Source organism: Lissotriton helveticus, chromosome 8 (assembly GCF_964261635.1).
Source record: "Lissotriton helveticus chromosome 8, aLisHel1.1, whole genome shotgun sequence".
In the NCBI taxonomy this organism is placed as follows: Eukaryota; Metazoa; Chordata; class Amphibia; order Caudata; family Salamandridae; genus Lissotriton; species Lissotriton helveticus.
In genome coordinates this window covers 1298680125-1298695546 of record NC_136069.1, presented here as the reverse complement: position 1 = coordinate 1298695546, position 15422 = coordinate 1298680125, and the positions used below count along the sequence as shown (strand labels likewise).

General features: G+C 46.7%; 1 protein-coding gene across 3 annotated transcripts in view; it reads left to right on the top strand.

Moving 5' to 3' along the window:
- Positions 1-15422, top strand: part of RPGR (retinitis pigmentosa GTPase regulator) — a 430193-nt gene that overhangs the window by 343259 nt on the left and 71512 nt on the right. For all 3 annotated transcript variants that reach the window (XM_078658267.1, XM_078658265.1, XM_078658264.1), the window contains one exon: positions 8444-8710. In XM_078658267.1, the coding sequence (XP_078514393.1) occupies positions 8444-8710 (267 nt within the window). The remainder of the gene's footprint in view (positions 1-8443; positions 8711-15422) is intronic.

The window sequence follows — 15422 nt, the reverse complement described above, 5'->3', positions numbered from 1 at the left end:
ATGTCAATTGTATATATTTATTTTAAATATAAAATAATATGAAAAGTTACATTACCAACTTAATTTGAAAAGAAAAATGTAATTGTTTTGAACATTTTAAAATAAAATTCTTTTTCTGAAGTTTCATTTGAAAGAAATACCTACTAAAGTAATAAAATATATATTTTCTTATGTATTTGTTATTATTAAATGTGGTGTATATAATTAATTGAAAGTATTTTAATTTGTAATAAATATTAATGTTAAATTATTTTTTATTTATAAGTTATGAAAATATTTTAAATAATTGTTTTAATTATAGTTAAATGTTTGACCAATATTAATTTATATTTTCAAATAGTTTAAATTATTAATGTATTTTAACCATATTTCCTATGGATTTTATTCTAAGTCCATACCTCCATTTTTGCTATGGGAGGATGTGGCAGTACCAGTGGTTTGCCATGTGTGGCGCTCAATTTACCACCGCTTTGAGCTGGAGTACATTTACAAAAGTTTTGGGTCCTTTTTGACTGTGGTTACTTGGGAAGGGCAATTTGTGAATATGAATTTGCTTCCCTTTTTGCGGGGCGGTGCATATCCCTCCCTAAACCACCTCCCTACTCCTCCCTTAGCCCTGCCCCTTTAATAGTAAGTATTCTCCATTATCCAGCCCCTCCTCTCGACCCTCCCTCATTTACTACGAAAATGTGTACTATTGTATGGGGGAGAATTCTGCACAGAAACGATAGGAGAGGCAGAGGCATAGACTTCTGCATGTAGGTTTGTGAGCAGCATTTTGTAGTATGTTAGTAGTACTAGTGTAGTACAACTAACATACTACAAAATGCCTGAATGGGCCTGCAGTGTTCAGCCACCTTGGATTAGGAGTAAATATCGGTGCCACATAGCACTACGAGTTCTCCTATGTTTCATATAAATGTCAATGTGACAGAGTTAAGCCATATAAATAAATGGCTAGATGCATAAAGGAGCAATCCTCTGGAGAGATATGGGAATTTGATATTAAGTTAAGTATTGTGACATTAATTGAATGTGTCTGCCCTAATACCGAAGGATTGAAGATGCTCCCAAAGTATTAAAACTTCGGTACTTTTTGTCTTTAAAGAATAATTTTTTCTCTTTAAAAAACCGTTACACTTTTTTAGTCAGATTAATATATAAGCATGGTGTCTGCTTTACACATATAGGAACCATTAAGTTGTGTGCCTCACAAGAAGATATCATGGTTTATAATGTATTAAGTTTATCTGCCACCGCCTTATTGTCTAGAACTAGCATCGCTGTAATAGGTAAAGAGGGTACTGATAAGGATGTCATCTGTGTTGCGAAACTCCTAGTGTGATAGCGGTGTGTGTATTTTTTTTAACAAGTATATCTGGTTTTAACATAAAAAAAAGGATGTCATCTAAATGAACTAAATAATTGACCTTGGATCCAGTAAGTGATGTTTGACACGTTAGTGATGAAAGCTGGCTAAATGGCTCCATAGTTCGCACATATATCAAGAGAATAAGTATCCCTAAAAATGTCCCTCACACAATACAGGAAGGTTTATTAATTATTACATAGTAATGCTTGGTACTGTTGAAATAATACTACATTCAATTGGAGAATTTGGATAGGGATGACCATCTTCAAATGCATTGTCTAAATCAATGCTCACACTGCCCTGTAAAATGCTTTTTCTGCATGTAATAATACCAGTGCTAGTGGGATGCCCTTGACCTTAAACCTGTTTAACAGAGTCACTGCCTTGTTTGTGTGACTAATTGTTTCCCAGTCTGGCAGAAATGTGTGCTGGTTGAGGAGAAAAACGTACTAGTGACTTAATTCAGCTAGGTGGCATAAATACTACTGTATAATTTGACATTTTTTGCAAAATGCTAGGAAACTGTCAAAGGTTCACAAGACCAGATCTTAGAAAATAAAACATCGAGGAGTCATGGTACACTGACCTATCTGATATCGTTCATATATGGGGATGCATCCACTTCTACGACCTTAGATTTAGGGTTTTGTCAATATTATGTGGTTCTGTTACTGTTAGTAGTGTGATTAAATACAGCCATGTGATCCTCATTTAAAAATAGAAAAGTAATTCAAGTAATTCTTCCATCATGTACCACTATCTGGGTGCTCTCCAATGCATATTAAGCTTAGTAGAACTGAAATTATTCTTTACCAATTGTTAATTTATCATTTCCTTCAAAGATCTCCCAACTTTTCGAGCTACTAGTGGGGGAATAATTTTTTCCCCCAAATTCATGAACCCATTGTTTATGATGTGGCTAGTTTGGCTCATGTGTAACTCAATTAAATAATATCGGTTTCAATCAGGCTTTCACTCTTCCTGTTTACACTGGCATGTATAAATTCTGAACCTGCGATGGTTGTGTGAATCCTATGTTAAACTATGTTCTATTCTTGATTTTTATCAGAGCACAATAAATATATAATGCCTTGAATATAAGATTTCATACCATGACAAATTACAACTAGTGCTGCAGTACCTGCTTCGCTGAGAGAGAGCTGTTGATCGAATCGGGAAACGGCCACTACAACGCGGCCGGTTCAACGAAAAGCTTAACCACGCATGCATTACAACGCATGCGTGGTTACAACGAAAACCTTTACCACGCATACGTTTACTACGAGGTACGTAGTAAAGGCATGTGTGGTAAAGGGTACAATTAAAAAATGGGGGGTGGGGAGGGGGAGGTCCCCCCCTCAAAAAAAAAACACTAACCTTAATTAGAGAAGTGCAGGGAATAGGGTGACCAACCGTCCGTAAATTTCACGGACAGTCCGTAATTTTGTCCGTTGTCCGTGAAGGATTCTTTAACGGACGCCATTTGTCCGTCATTTTAACAGGGCACCGGTTGCCCCACCCTAAAGCCGGCACAGCTTGCACCCACCTCCCTTCTTCACTCCGATGCTGCACCAAAGCTCAGATATCCAGCAGCATTGCAGAGGCACAGCGGGATGGCAACCCTCACACCTCCAGCCCTTGATGACCTGTTAAGAGGTGCTTGAAGGTGACTGAGAGGGAGGGCTGCAGGTTCAGGAGCAGCGACAACTATTCACATGCAAACACCCCTGAATGTGTCATGTCTCTGCTATTTAGAGGGGGGCTCACACATTCCAATTCTACCCAGGGCCCCAAACATCCGAGACTCGGCCAGATTACACCCCTGATTACACCGAGGCAGCACGTGGTTCTCTTCACAGAGCGTAATTACTGTCACTAAATTGTAAGCAAACCTCGGTTCTTCAAACATGCAGTCTATAATGTAAGAAAATAAAGAAATGGCACACTGATTAACAAAGTATGGAGGACAATCAGTTCAATCAGTTCTCTTAGAGCAGTGGTTCCCAAACTTTTGACTCCTGAGGACCCCCATTGAGTCACCACTGGAAGCCGTAATTCGAAAAAAATGCACACATGTGCACACAAAACAAATACTCAAAGTACTAAGGATTTTTGGGGCCAGATGTACGACCATTTCATTTAGCGCCTCGCAATTGGCGACACATTGTGAGTGGCGAATTGCGAGGTGCTAAATGAAATATACAACAGTGTGTTTAACACTGTTTGGGATTCCCAATGGGGTCGCAAATTGCGAGGTTCATTAATATTAATGAGCCTTTCGCAATTTGCGAGCCCATTGGGAATGCCAGCCCCCCTAGTGATGGTGGCCTGCTGGGCTCTGCAGGCCACCATGTCTCGGACTGCTTTTAAATAAAGCAGTTTAAAAAAAAATGCAGCCTGTTTACCATGCATTTAAAAAAAAAAAAAGAAAATGAAACGTTTTAGTTTCATTTCCTAAGGGCAGGCAGAGGTCCCTGTGACCACTGCCTGCCCTTAAAAAATAATTTAGCATGCATTTGCAAAGGGGAAGGGGTCCCCTGGGGACCCCTTCTCATTTGCGAATGCATTACCATCTACTTGAAGTAGGTGGTAAGTGTGACTGTTTTGCGACCGCAAAACATTTGTACATGGTTTTGTGACTCACTATTTGGAAGGGAATGCCCCTTCCAAATTGCAAGTTGCAAAACCTATTTAGAGAGTCGCAAACAAATTGAGACTCGCGAAATAGGCTATGTACATGGCCCAAAATGTTTTTGCATGCGCAAACAGGTTCGCGAACCCGTTCGCGCATATAAAAACAGATCGTACATCTGGCCCGTAGTATTTTATATTGAAGTAATAGCCCCTCTGTCACATGTATTTCATTTGTTTTATAGCATCTCTCATACCATTGTAGGATGTCAGAGCACTTTACATTACACACATATAGAGACATTGAATCATACATGTAAATCAGTTTGTATATAAAATGTTTAAAGAGTACTTGGTCTGGAAAAGCACAAACTCAGGATTCAGAACATAACACAGTGGCTAGCATTGACTTTAACATTAAAAATGTATTTCCATCCAAATATATCTTTTTAGCAGCATCAGGATAATGAATAACTGGGACAAAATATAAGTTATTAACTGGTACCATGCAGTTTGCAAGCAGCTCTTTGATGACAGTTTATAGGTCCCTCTGCTAGATTACGATTGTCACTTATGAAGTGCACAGTAACAAAAGAATCTCGGTGACAAAAACAGTAACCACTAACCTAGGCACATAAAATACTGCTTTTTAAGATGCATGTTACACGTTCTTTGCAGTAGGCACATTAACCCTCTGTGCTACATTAGTTAAATCAAAGCTGCCACTGAACAAAACTCTCCTCGCTCTCCAGCAGGTACATTAATCACTGGCATTCTCTTGACACATTTATTGTTGCTGGAAAGCTGCTAAATATACAAGAAACGTTTCTGTGCTTTTAAAACTGTTGCCTCCCCTGGGAATGTGTCACGGACCCCTGGGGGTCCACCGACCACAGTTTGGGAAACACTGTCTTAGAGTATCTCCTGTAAGTACTGTACATCACAGTGGGGGATGGCATTTTGGACAGAGAGCCTGTCTTCTCGTTGTCATGTGCAGGAGGGGGCGAGGAGCCCAAGATGATACTAGAATACTGCATGCCCACCCCTGTGCCCACCCTGGTGGATCGTGTTCCCTCTCCTGTGATGGCTCCTGTCCCCTATGTGGTGGCTCCAGTCCACCCCCCGCCTGTGATGGCTCCTGTCCCCCCATGTTGTGGCTCCAGTCCACCCCCGCCTGTGATGGCTCTTGTCCCCCCATGTTGTGGCTCCAGTCCACCCCCGCCTGTGATGGCTCTTGTCCCCCCATGTTGTGGCTCCTGTCCACCCCCGCCTGTGATGGCTCCTGTCCCCCCATATGGTGGCTCCAGTCCACCCCCCGCCTGTGATGGCTTCTGTCCCCCCCATGTTGTGGCTCCAGTCCACCCCCACCTGTGATGGCTCTTGTCCCCCCCCCCTGTGGTGTATACTGTCTCCGCCCTGGGTGGCTTCTGTCCCAGTCCTGGAACGGCCCCTGCAGCGAGGGTGAAGTTCTTGATGGGCCTCTTCTCAAAAGGGCTCAGCTCAAAATTAATATGGAAAGGTGGGTGAGTAAGTAAGTGAAGGGATGGGGGAATGGCTGGATGAATTAGTGAAAGGATGAATGGATGAATGAAAGATTGAATAAATGGATAATGAGAGAGGATGGATGGATTGATGAGTGAGGGGAAGGATGGAGAGAAAATGTAAATAGCTGGATGTATGGGTGGAAGGGTAGTTCGATGATGGATGAGCGGAAAGATGGATGAGGGGAAGGATGATGGATGGGATGGATGGATGGGTGAGGGGAAGGATGGATGATGTATGAAAGGAAGGATGGATGAGGGGAAAGATGGATGGATTAGGGGATGGATGAATGGATGAGGGCAAGGAAGGATGGATGGATGAGGGGAAGGATGGATGGATGACGGGATGGATGGATGGATGGATGGATGAGGGGATGGATGGAGGGGAAGGATGGATGGATGGGTGGGTGGGTGGGTGAAAGGATGGATGGATGGATGGATGATGAGGGGAAAGATGGATGGATGATGAGGGGAAGGATGGATGGATGATGAGGGGAAGGATGGATGGATGGATGGATGATGAGGGGGTGGGTGAAAGGATGGATGATGAGGGGAAGGGTAGATGGATGGATGATGAGGGGGTGAGTGAAAGGATGGATGGATGGATGACGAGGGAATGGATGGATGATGAGGGGGTGGGTGAAAGGATGGATGGATGATGAGGGGAAGGATGGATGGATGATGAGGGGAAGGATGGATGGATGATGAGGGGGTGGGTAGAAGGATGGATGGATGGATGATGAGGGAAAAGGATGGATGGATGATGAGGGAAAAGGATGGATGGATGATGAGGAGAAGGATGGATGGATGATGAGGGGGTGGGTAGAAGGATGGATGGATGGATGATGAGGGAAAAGGATGGATGGATGATGAGGGGAAGGATGGATGGATGATAAGGGGAAGGATGGATGGATGATGAGGGGGTGGGTAGAAGGATGGATGGATGATGAGGGAAAATGATGGATGGATGATGAGGGAAAAGGATGGATGGATGATGAGGGGAAGGATGGATGGATGATGAGGGGAAGGATGGATGGATGATGAGGGGGTGGGTAGAAGGATGGATGGATCGATGGATGATGAGGGAAAAGGATGGATGGATGGATGATGAGGGAAAAGGATGGATGGATGATGAGGGGAAGGATGGATGGATGATGAGGGGAAGAATGGATGGATGATGAGGGGGTGGGTAGAAGGATGGATGGATGGATTATGAGGGAAAAGGATGGATGGATGATGAGGGGAAGGATGGATGGATGATGAGGGGAAGGACGGATGGATGGATGGATGGATAGATGGATGATGGGTGGGTGAAAGGATGGATGGATGGAGAGTGGGTGGGTGGATGGATGGATGATGAGTGGGTGGATGAAAGGATGGATGGATGGATGAGTGGGTGGGTGAAAGGATGGATCAGTGGATTGGATGAAAGGATGGATGAGTGGGTGGGTGGATGGTGGGTGGGTGGATGGTTGGGTGGATAATGGGTGGGTAGGTGGATGAGTGAAATGATGGATGGATTGATGGATTGATAAGTGCAAGGGTGAATGAATGGACGTATGAGTGAAAGGGTGGATGTAAGGATGGATGAGTGAGTGAAAGGGAGGGTAGATGGACAAAAGGATGAATAGATGTGTGAAGGAGTGAAATGATAGATGATGAGTGATAGGGTCAATGGATGGATTCATGAGTGGATGAGTAGATGGATGGATGGATGGGTTGGTGGATGGATGGAAGGAAGGATGGCTAAGTGAAAGGGTCGATGGAGAGAGAAAGGGAGGATGGATGGATGACTAAAAGAGTGGATGGGTGGAAGGATTTGTAAGTGAAAGGATGGCTGGATTGGTGAAAGGGTAAATGGCTGAATGGATGAGTGAATGGATGGATGGGATGAAGAGTGGATGGATAAGTGTACAGATGGATAGGGTGAAAGGGATGGATGGATGGATAATGGAGGATGAGTGAAAGGATGGATGAGGGGATGGATAAAGGGATGGATGAGTGAAATGATAGATGGAAGGATACATGATGGATAGGTTTGCAAATGGTTGAATATGTTTGGAAATGGCTGGGCTTACTTATATACTATTGCGCGACGTCTGATGTGTCTGTAAAACGTACCTGTTGTCCTGAAATTTTGTCCTGAATTTTGACCTCCAGTCCTGAATTTGTGTCCTGAATTTTGACCCTTTGTCCTGAATTTTTACACTCACCGTCCTGAATTTGCACCAATGCCAGTTGGTCACCCTAGCAGGGAATCGGCATCGTAGAGGAAGGAAACTGACGTTTTTTTTTTTATTACGTAGCACGTCATCACGGAAAAAACGTGGAGAAGGTTATGCGTGAAAATAGTATTCCGTTGTAACGCATGCGTGGTAAAGGCATGCGTTACAACGGAGTTTGTTGTAATAACATATAACCGATCGAATCAGCTTGCATGTCCTAGTAATGCTGAATTCAGCTGGTTTTAATGTTTTTTTTGTATAATGCAGAATACTTGTCAAGACAAAGACTTAATGCTTAAGTTATCTGGTGTAACATTAAATATGTTGATATACAGTATAGATGGTATTTTTATTTGGACATAACACACTCTACATCACTACATTTTGGCTAGGGTGGATATTATTTCTTAAGTCAAAATGATGTATATTGTGAAAAAACTGCATTAGTGTACATCCTACAGACCCAAAATCAACGTATAACCTCATCCCTAGGTGAAGGAAAACCCCTTCAATAACCAAGATGTGACCTTTTTAATTTACTGGATTGTATAGTGTACTAGACGATGGCAAGTGAGAAACATAGAAATCATAAGACTAATAAAAAAAGTTTATTACAGAGCAACTTTATGGGGACATGTCGTTAACTCTACTCTCTTTGATTGGGTCCGTCACAGGAGCAGAACCTCAAAGATGAAGACACAGAAGAGGATGAGGAGGAAGAAGAGGAGGAAGAGGATACGCATGATGTTGAGGAGGATGAAGAGGAGGTGGAGGATGAGGGAGAGGAGGATGACGATGAGGAAGAAGATGTGGAGGATGAAGAAGAGGAAGATAAAAAGGCCGAAACTGTTGATAGAACTAAGAGTAAAGAGCAGGATCACTTTATCAAGCCAGACAGCGGTGACCAAAGCCACGACAACAGTGTACCAATACTTGGGAAGGTAAGTTACACTTAGGAAGGGAGCTCACTATACTTATGCACTAACAGAGACCTTTAAGGCCAGTTACTGGGAGTCATTGGAGGTATTGGAGATCAAGAGAGATATGAACTGGCCAATTCAGGGCAAACAGTACATGAGCTACATAGTTTTGGACTCTGGAGTTTCGTGAGAGGAAGACTTGTATAGGGCTGCTGCAGTAGATGAGGAGGGACATCACTACGACGTGTATAATACACTCTCTGACTTGACACTGCAGCTGTTTGCTTGACCTATTGTTTCCAATATACAGAGAACAGGCTTTGGGTCTGCATCCTTCATCTACTGGCTCATTTAGGTCACCCCTTTAAGCCACTGCTCTGTAACTTTGCCAATCATATCTCGGATTAACCAACTGGAGTATAACTCTCTCACCTGATGCTTTTGGTTTTCTCATTCCACGTTCTTCAATCAATCAGAGGTTTGTAAAGCGCGACTACTCCCCCATGAGGGTCTCAAGGCATGGGGGGCTACAGATCAGTCTTCTTGGAATTTGTTCCATTGCAATGCGTGAGGACTATTTCATTTATGTATACATGTACTGATATTTATATAGCGCAAACCTAGCTAGAAAGCAACAGAGCACTCTACATTACTTGGAGGAATGTTAATCGATCTACAAGAGTGTGTACATCAAGTGGGGATTACACATATAGAATTCACATATTACATTCCAGTAAATGTTTCTTAGGGACAGAGAGATTAAGCCCAGTTTTCCCAGAATCACTCAATATCTGATAGAGACTTCTAGCTGCAGATTCCTTACCTTTGAATTTCCCAGGTGTCATGCTGGATCGGTAAACCTTTGCTGGGCAATACCCCTATCAATCAATCAAGGCATTTATATAGCGCGCTACTCACCCATAGGGTCTCAAGGCGCTTGGGGGGGGGGGTCCGCTACTGCTCGAACAGCCAGGTCTTGAGCTGCTTCCTGAAGGCGAGGTGGTCCTGGGTGAGGCGAAGGTGGGTGGGGAGGGAGTTCCATGTCTTGGAGGCCAGGTAGGAGAAGGACCTTCCTCCTATGGTGGCTCTTCGGATGCGGGGGACGGCGGCGAGGGCGTGGTTGGTCGATCGAAGTTGGCGGGTGGGAGTGTAGAAGTTGAGTCGGTTGTTGAGGTATCCTGGGCCTTGGTTGTGCAGGGCCTTCTGTGCGTGGGTGAGGAGTCGGAACGTGATTCTCTTGTTGATCGGGAGCCAGTGCAGGTCTCTCAGGTGTCCGGAGATGTGGCTGTGTCGGGGGATGTCCAGGATGAGTCTTGCTGAGGCGTTCTGGATCCGCTGGAGTCTCTTCTGGAGTTTGGCAGTGGTTCCGGCGTAGAGGGAGTTGCCGTAGTCCAGTCGGCTGGTGACGAGGGCCTGGGTGACCGTCTTCCTAGTCTCGGTGGGGATCCCCTTGCACACACTGTCACGTAGTTCCATTCGGCTCCGCGTGACATCGGCGGCAGCATCGGTTATGACGTTGCAATGCCTATATAGGCGCCACCCTGGTGCGCAGACGTCAGTTATTTTCTTACCGCGCCGGTTAAGCGCAGATCCAGGAAGAGATACCCCAATGTCACGTTTAGACAGGCCTTTTCTTGACTTTTTGTCGAATTCAGAATTTTTTCTAACTTTGTGCATGATGATGTCTTTGAGGAAGACCGGGTTCAAGCCGTGTAGTGCCTGCCACTGCATGATGTCAGTTATCGACCCCCACCTCATCTGTCTCTGCTGTCTCAAGAGCAACCATGATTCAAAGTTGTTCTTGGACTGTCGGTCTATGGCTCCTAAGTCCTTGCGGGAGCAGACTATGAAGCTCCTTGCGGCCCGACAGTCAACACCGTACACCGAGACCCCTCTGACGTCCTGATCCCGATCAAGGAAAAGCAGGTCCCGGAGCCCAAAGCCCTCTTCGTCTCGCTCGAGGTCTTCGGGACACTCGGGAAAGAGGTAAAAGAAGAAGTCATCCAAGCGGACTTCATCTTCGCCTTGGCTGTCGTCCATTGACAAAAGAGGTAAGGAGCACGGACGCTCTAGGCACGGTTCTGCATAGCTAGAGCCGGCTTCGCTCCTCCCTCCCTTTCTGGGGATAAAGGCCATTTGCTACTTATTTGAGGGGGACAACCCCTCTGGTGAGCCCTCTGGCCCGCGGCTTCGGAAGGGGTCCCATTGGGTCAACGCAGTTGGCTCCGGCCAAGGCGCCGGTGGGGCCTCTGGGGTCCCATCCCGGATCCAAGTCGACGCTGGTTGTGCCATTGCGACCTCCTCCAGCATCGGACCCGAAGTCGGTGCCTTCGGTGCCGCCGGTCCCCACTGATGGCGCCAGCCCCATCATTATCCCCGATGACACGGAGTCAAAATGACATCACTCAATGCCTATTCCGGCGCCAATTAAACCCAGGGTTTCTATGTTGTCACCTGAACACTTTGAGGATATGGTAGGCTCGGGAGAGGTATTTTAGGGGTCTATCAACCCTTTGGAACACCAGGATGACTCTGCAGAGCAGTTGGACTGGTATGGGGAACTTGGAGAAGCCAGTGGGCTGGACACTCCTTCAGATACTGTCATGCTCTCACCGCCATTGGTGGCTACGGAGGTCGAGGGATCCTATGCCATGATGGTTAAAAGGGCAGCTGAGGTCCTCGGACTAAAGCTGCCTTCCGTGCATGTCAGGACTAATTTCCTGACTGAAGTGCTTCAGCCTGGGGCTTCTACCTTTAAACCCCTTTTGCCCTTTAATGAATCACTAACTGATGTCCTTCTAGGCAGGTAGTCCAAGCCTAGCACAGGGGCTCCCGTTAATAGGACAATTGTACGCTGCCATCGTCCAGCTCCGGATGACCCAAAGTTCTGCAGCCAACGCCCCACCGTCGAAAGTTTGGTTGTGTAGGTCTCCACATCCCAGGGCACGTTCCCTTTCGCCCCCATTCAGATAGGGAATACAAGAGGCTGGATTCATTTGATGATAAGATGTTTTCTTCCTCCAGTCTGGCATTGCAGGCAGTGAATACTGCATGCTTATTGGGCCATTTCTCCCACTCCCTTAGGGAGATGGTTGCTCAAGTGCTGCAACAAGTCCTGTAGGCGGCCTGGGATGTGCTCTCTCAAGCAGTTAAGGACAGGAGAGATGCAGCAAAATTCACCATAAGGTGTGGTCTTGATACGACAGATTAGCTGGGCAGATCGATTTCCACAACAGTGGCCTTTAGGTGCCATGCCTGGCTTAGGATAACTGGCTTCTCGGGGGATGTCCAGGAAAATTTGATGGACATGCCTTTTGATGGAACCTGTCTTTTTGGGGAAAAGACAGATTTGGCCCTAGTGAGGTTCAAGGGCTCTCTAGTTACAGCCAGATCCTTGGGCCTCTCTTCTACCCCTCATGGGCAGTCTACTTTTTGCCCCTTTCGTGGCAACGGAAGGGGTTTCCAGCAGTTTCAGCCCTATCACAGCCACCCTCATGCGTAGGCTTCCCAAGCTGTGCGGAGACGTGGTTCATTCCCGCCTACGAATGGAAGCCAGAAGTCGTGGGCCACCCTGCCCTCGGCAGCCACAGCCTCCAACACTCCTAGTCTGACTCTGCAAGACCGCACCACTCCAGTTGGCGGTAGAATCCATCATCATCTCATTCACTGGAGGTCCATCACATCGGCAAAGTGGGTATTGCAGATCATTCAGGAGGTCTATTCTCTGACTTTCCTTTGTTTTCCTCCTCCCATTCTGCCAAGTCAGGAACGGCTGACGGAGGATAATTTGAAATTGCTCCAGGAGGAAGTTACAGCTCTCTTTGCCAAGTGAGCTATAGAGAGAGTCCTGGTTTCAGAAGTAGGCAGTGGCTGTTATTCTAACTACTTTCTGATTCCGAAGAACAAAGGGTTGCGGCCCATTTTAGATCTTCGGACCGTCAATCTCTACCTCAAGAAGGAGAAGTTCATGATGCTTACTCTAGCTCAGGTCTTGTCTGCCATAGACCAAGATGCGTATTTTCACATTCCCATCGTACGGGACCACAAGCAAAGTAGGCCGTAAGCACTTTCAGTTTACTGTGCTCCCCCTTGGCCTTACCAGTGCCCCTCAGGTATTTACCAAGGGGATGGCGGTGGTCGTAGCTCATCTGCACAGGTTAGTGGCCTCAGTCTTCCCCTATCTCGACGACTGACTGTTGAATGTGTCCTCGCCCCAGGCTGTTGTCTTCCAACTTCAGACTACGACGGACCTCCTGCATTCACTGGAGTTCTCTATAAATGTGCCGAAGTCACACCTGACTCCTTTCAAGATGCTCCCTTTCCTCTGAGCTGTTCTGGACACAGTGCAGTTTCAGACCTATCCTCCCAAGCAGTGAGCCCAGGATATTCAGGTTATGATTCTGATGTTTCAGCCTCTATCCTGGATTTCGGAGAGACTGACTCAGATTCTGTTGGACCGCATGGCCTCCTGCATTCTGTTGGTAAAGCATGCCAGGTGGCAGTGGGACCTGAAGTTCCAGTGGGCACAGCATCGAGGAAATCTCACCAACATGGTCCAGATCTCGGAAGGAACTGCGAGAGATCTGCAGTGGTGCTTGACGAACCACGATTTGGTCAATGGCAGACCCCTCTCCCTTCCCCCAACCAGATCTCACATTCGTGACAGATGCATCACTTTTGGGATGGGGGGGGGCCATCTGGGAGAGGTAGACATCAGGGGACACTGGTCTCTTAAGGAGTTGAGGCTCCACATCAATTTGTTGGAACTTCAAGCGATTCCATTAGCATTGAAAGCATTTCTTTCCTGTGTCAACGGGAAGTTAGTGCAGGTGTTCTTGGACAACACCACCGCCATTTGGTACTGCAACAAGCTGGGCAGGGTAGGTTAGTGGAGCCTTTGCCGAGAGGCCCTGTATCTCTGGACATGGCTGGAACAGCAGAGCATAACCCTGGTGGTTCAACACCTGGCAGGTTCTCTGAGCCCCAGGGCGGACAAACTCAGCGGTCGATGCCTAGTGGATTACGAACTGTGTCTCCAGTTGGAGATGGTGCAAGTCTCTTTCAGCAGTGGGGAGAACCTTGGTTAGATTTGTTCGCTCTTAAGAGAACACATAGTGTCAGCAGTATTGCGCACTGGAGTTTCCAGGGCAGCTATCATTCGGTGATGCCTTTCGTCGTGAGTGGAACTAGGGCCGGACTGGGAACCAAAACCGCCCTGGCAAAGAGCTTGGCTGGTCCCCGTGGGAGTTGAGGGTGTGGTCGAGCTGTTTGCCAGGGCCGATTTCGGCAGATTTTGTTACCGGGCTGATTTTGCAGCTATGCTGCAATAACGGCTCTGTAACAAAAATGGCCCCCAGGGGCCCAAAATCGGCCCCCACCCTGGTGGCCACCGTGGAAACCCCCGGTGCCCGTTACAAGCAGTCTGGCCCTGAGTGGAACTCAGGCCTGCTGTACGCCTTTCTGCCCATACCACTCCTGCCCAGGGTTCTGAAGAAGATCAGGATCGACTGGGCCCAGGTTATCCTTGTGGCTCCAGACTGGGCAAGGAGACTCTGGTATCCAGAGCTTCTGAAGATGAGCATCGATTCTCCGATCAGGCTGACCCTTCAGGAGGATCTTCTGTCGCAGCAGCAGGGGAGGGTTCTCCATCTGAACCTTTCAACTCTGTGCCTCCATGCATGGAGATTGAGCAGCGGCCGTTGATTGCTTTTGACCTACCACCCGAAGATGTAACGTTATTTTGATGGCCAGGCGGCCCTCCACTAAGACGGTATATGCCTGCCGCTGGCAGAAATTTGTATTATACTGTACAGAAAGGTCTATTGACCATCTTTCTGCTTCTCTTTCCATCGTTCTATTCATTCTAACACTTGCCCAACTGGGCTCTGCTTTGGGAACTCTCAAGGGTTATCTCTCTGCTCTTTCTGCCTTTTTGCAGTTGCCAGACCAGCCCTCTCTCTTTATCTCTCCCATTGTACATAGGTTTCTAAAAGGGCTGGTTCTCTTGTTTCCACCCACGCCCTTTGTTATGCCACGATGGGACCTTAATTTGGTTCTCACTTATCTTATGTGTGCTCCCTTTGAGACTTTGCACAACTGCACCCTCCGGTTGCTTACCATCAAGACAGCCTTTTTAGTGGCGATTACATTTCCCCGGAGGGTGAGTGAGTTGCAGGCAATATCTTGCATGCCAACCTACATGATGTCTTTTCCAGACAAAGTGTTGCTTCGCACCCGCGCTTCATTGTTGCCATAGGTTGTGGCCCCATTACTTCTGGGTCAATCCCTCACGCTGCCCACCTTCTTTGCTTCCCCGCATCCCTCTAAGAAAGAGGAGTGTCTCCACCACCTGCACCCAAAAAGAGCATTGTCGTTCTACCTTGACCTCACAAAAGAGTACCTGGTGGACGACCAACTATTTGTGGGGTATGTGGGATTAAGAAGGGGCTGGCAGTTCAGAAAAGGACATCTCTCGCTGGGTCATTCTCTGCCTTAAGATCTGCTATGCCCTGGCTAAGAAGCAGCCTCCTGAGGGATTAAGGGCCCATTCCACCAGGGGGAAGGCTGCGACTATGTTCTTGGCTCTGGGTGTCCCAGTCCTTGGCATCTGCTGAGCTGCAACGTGGGCATACTTGCACACGTTTGCCAAGCACTACTGCCTGGACATTCTGATGGATACTTCTGCCTGTGGATTCCTCACCCTATGAATACCCCCCTGTGCCAGCATTCCACA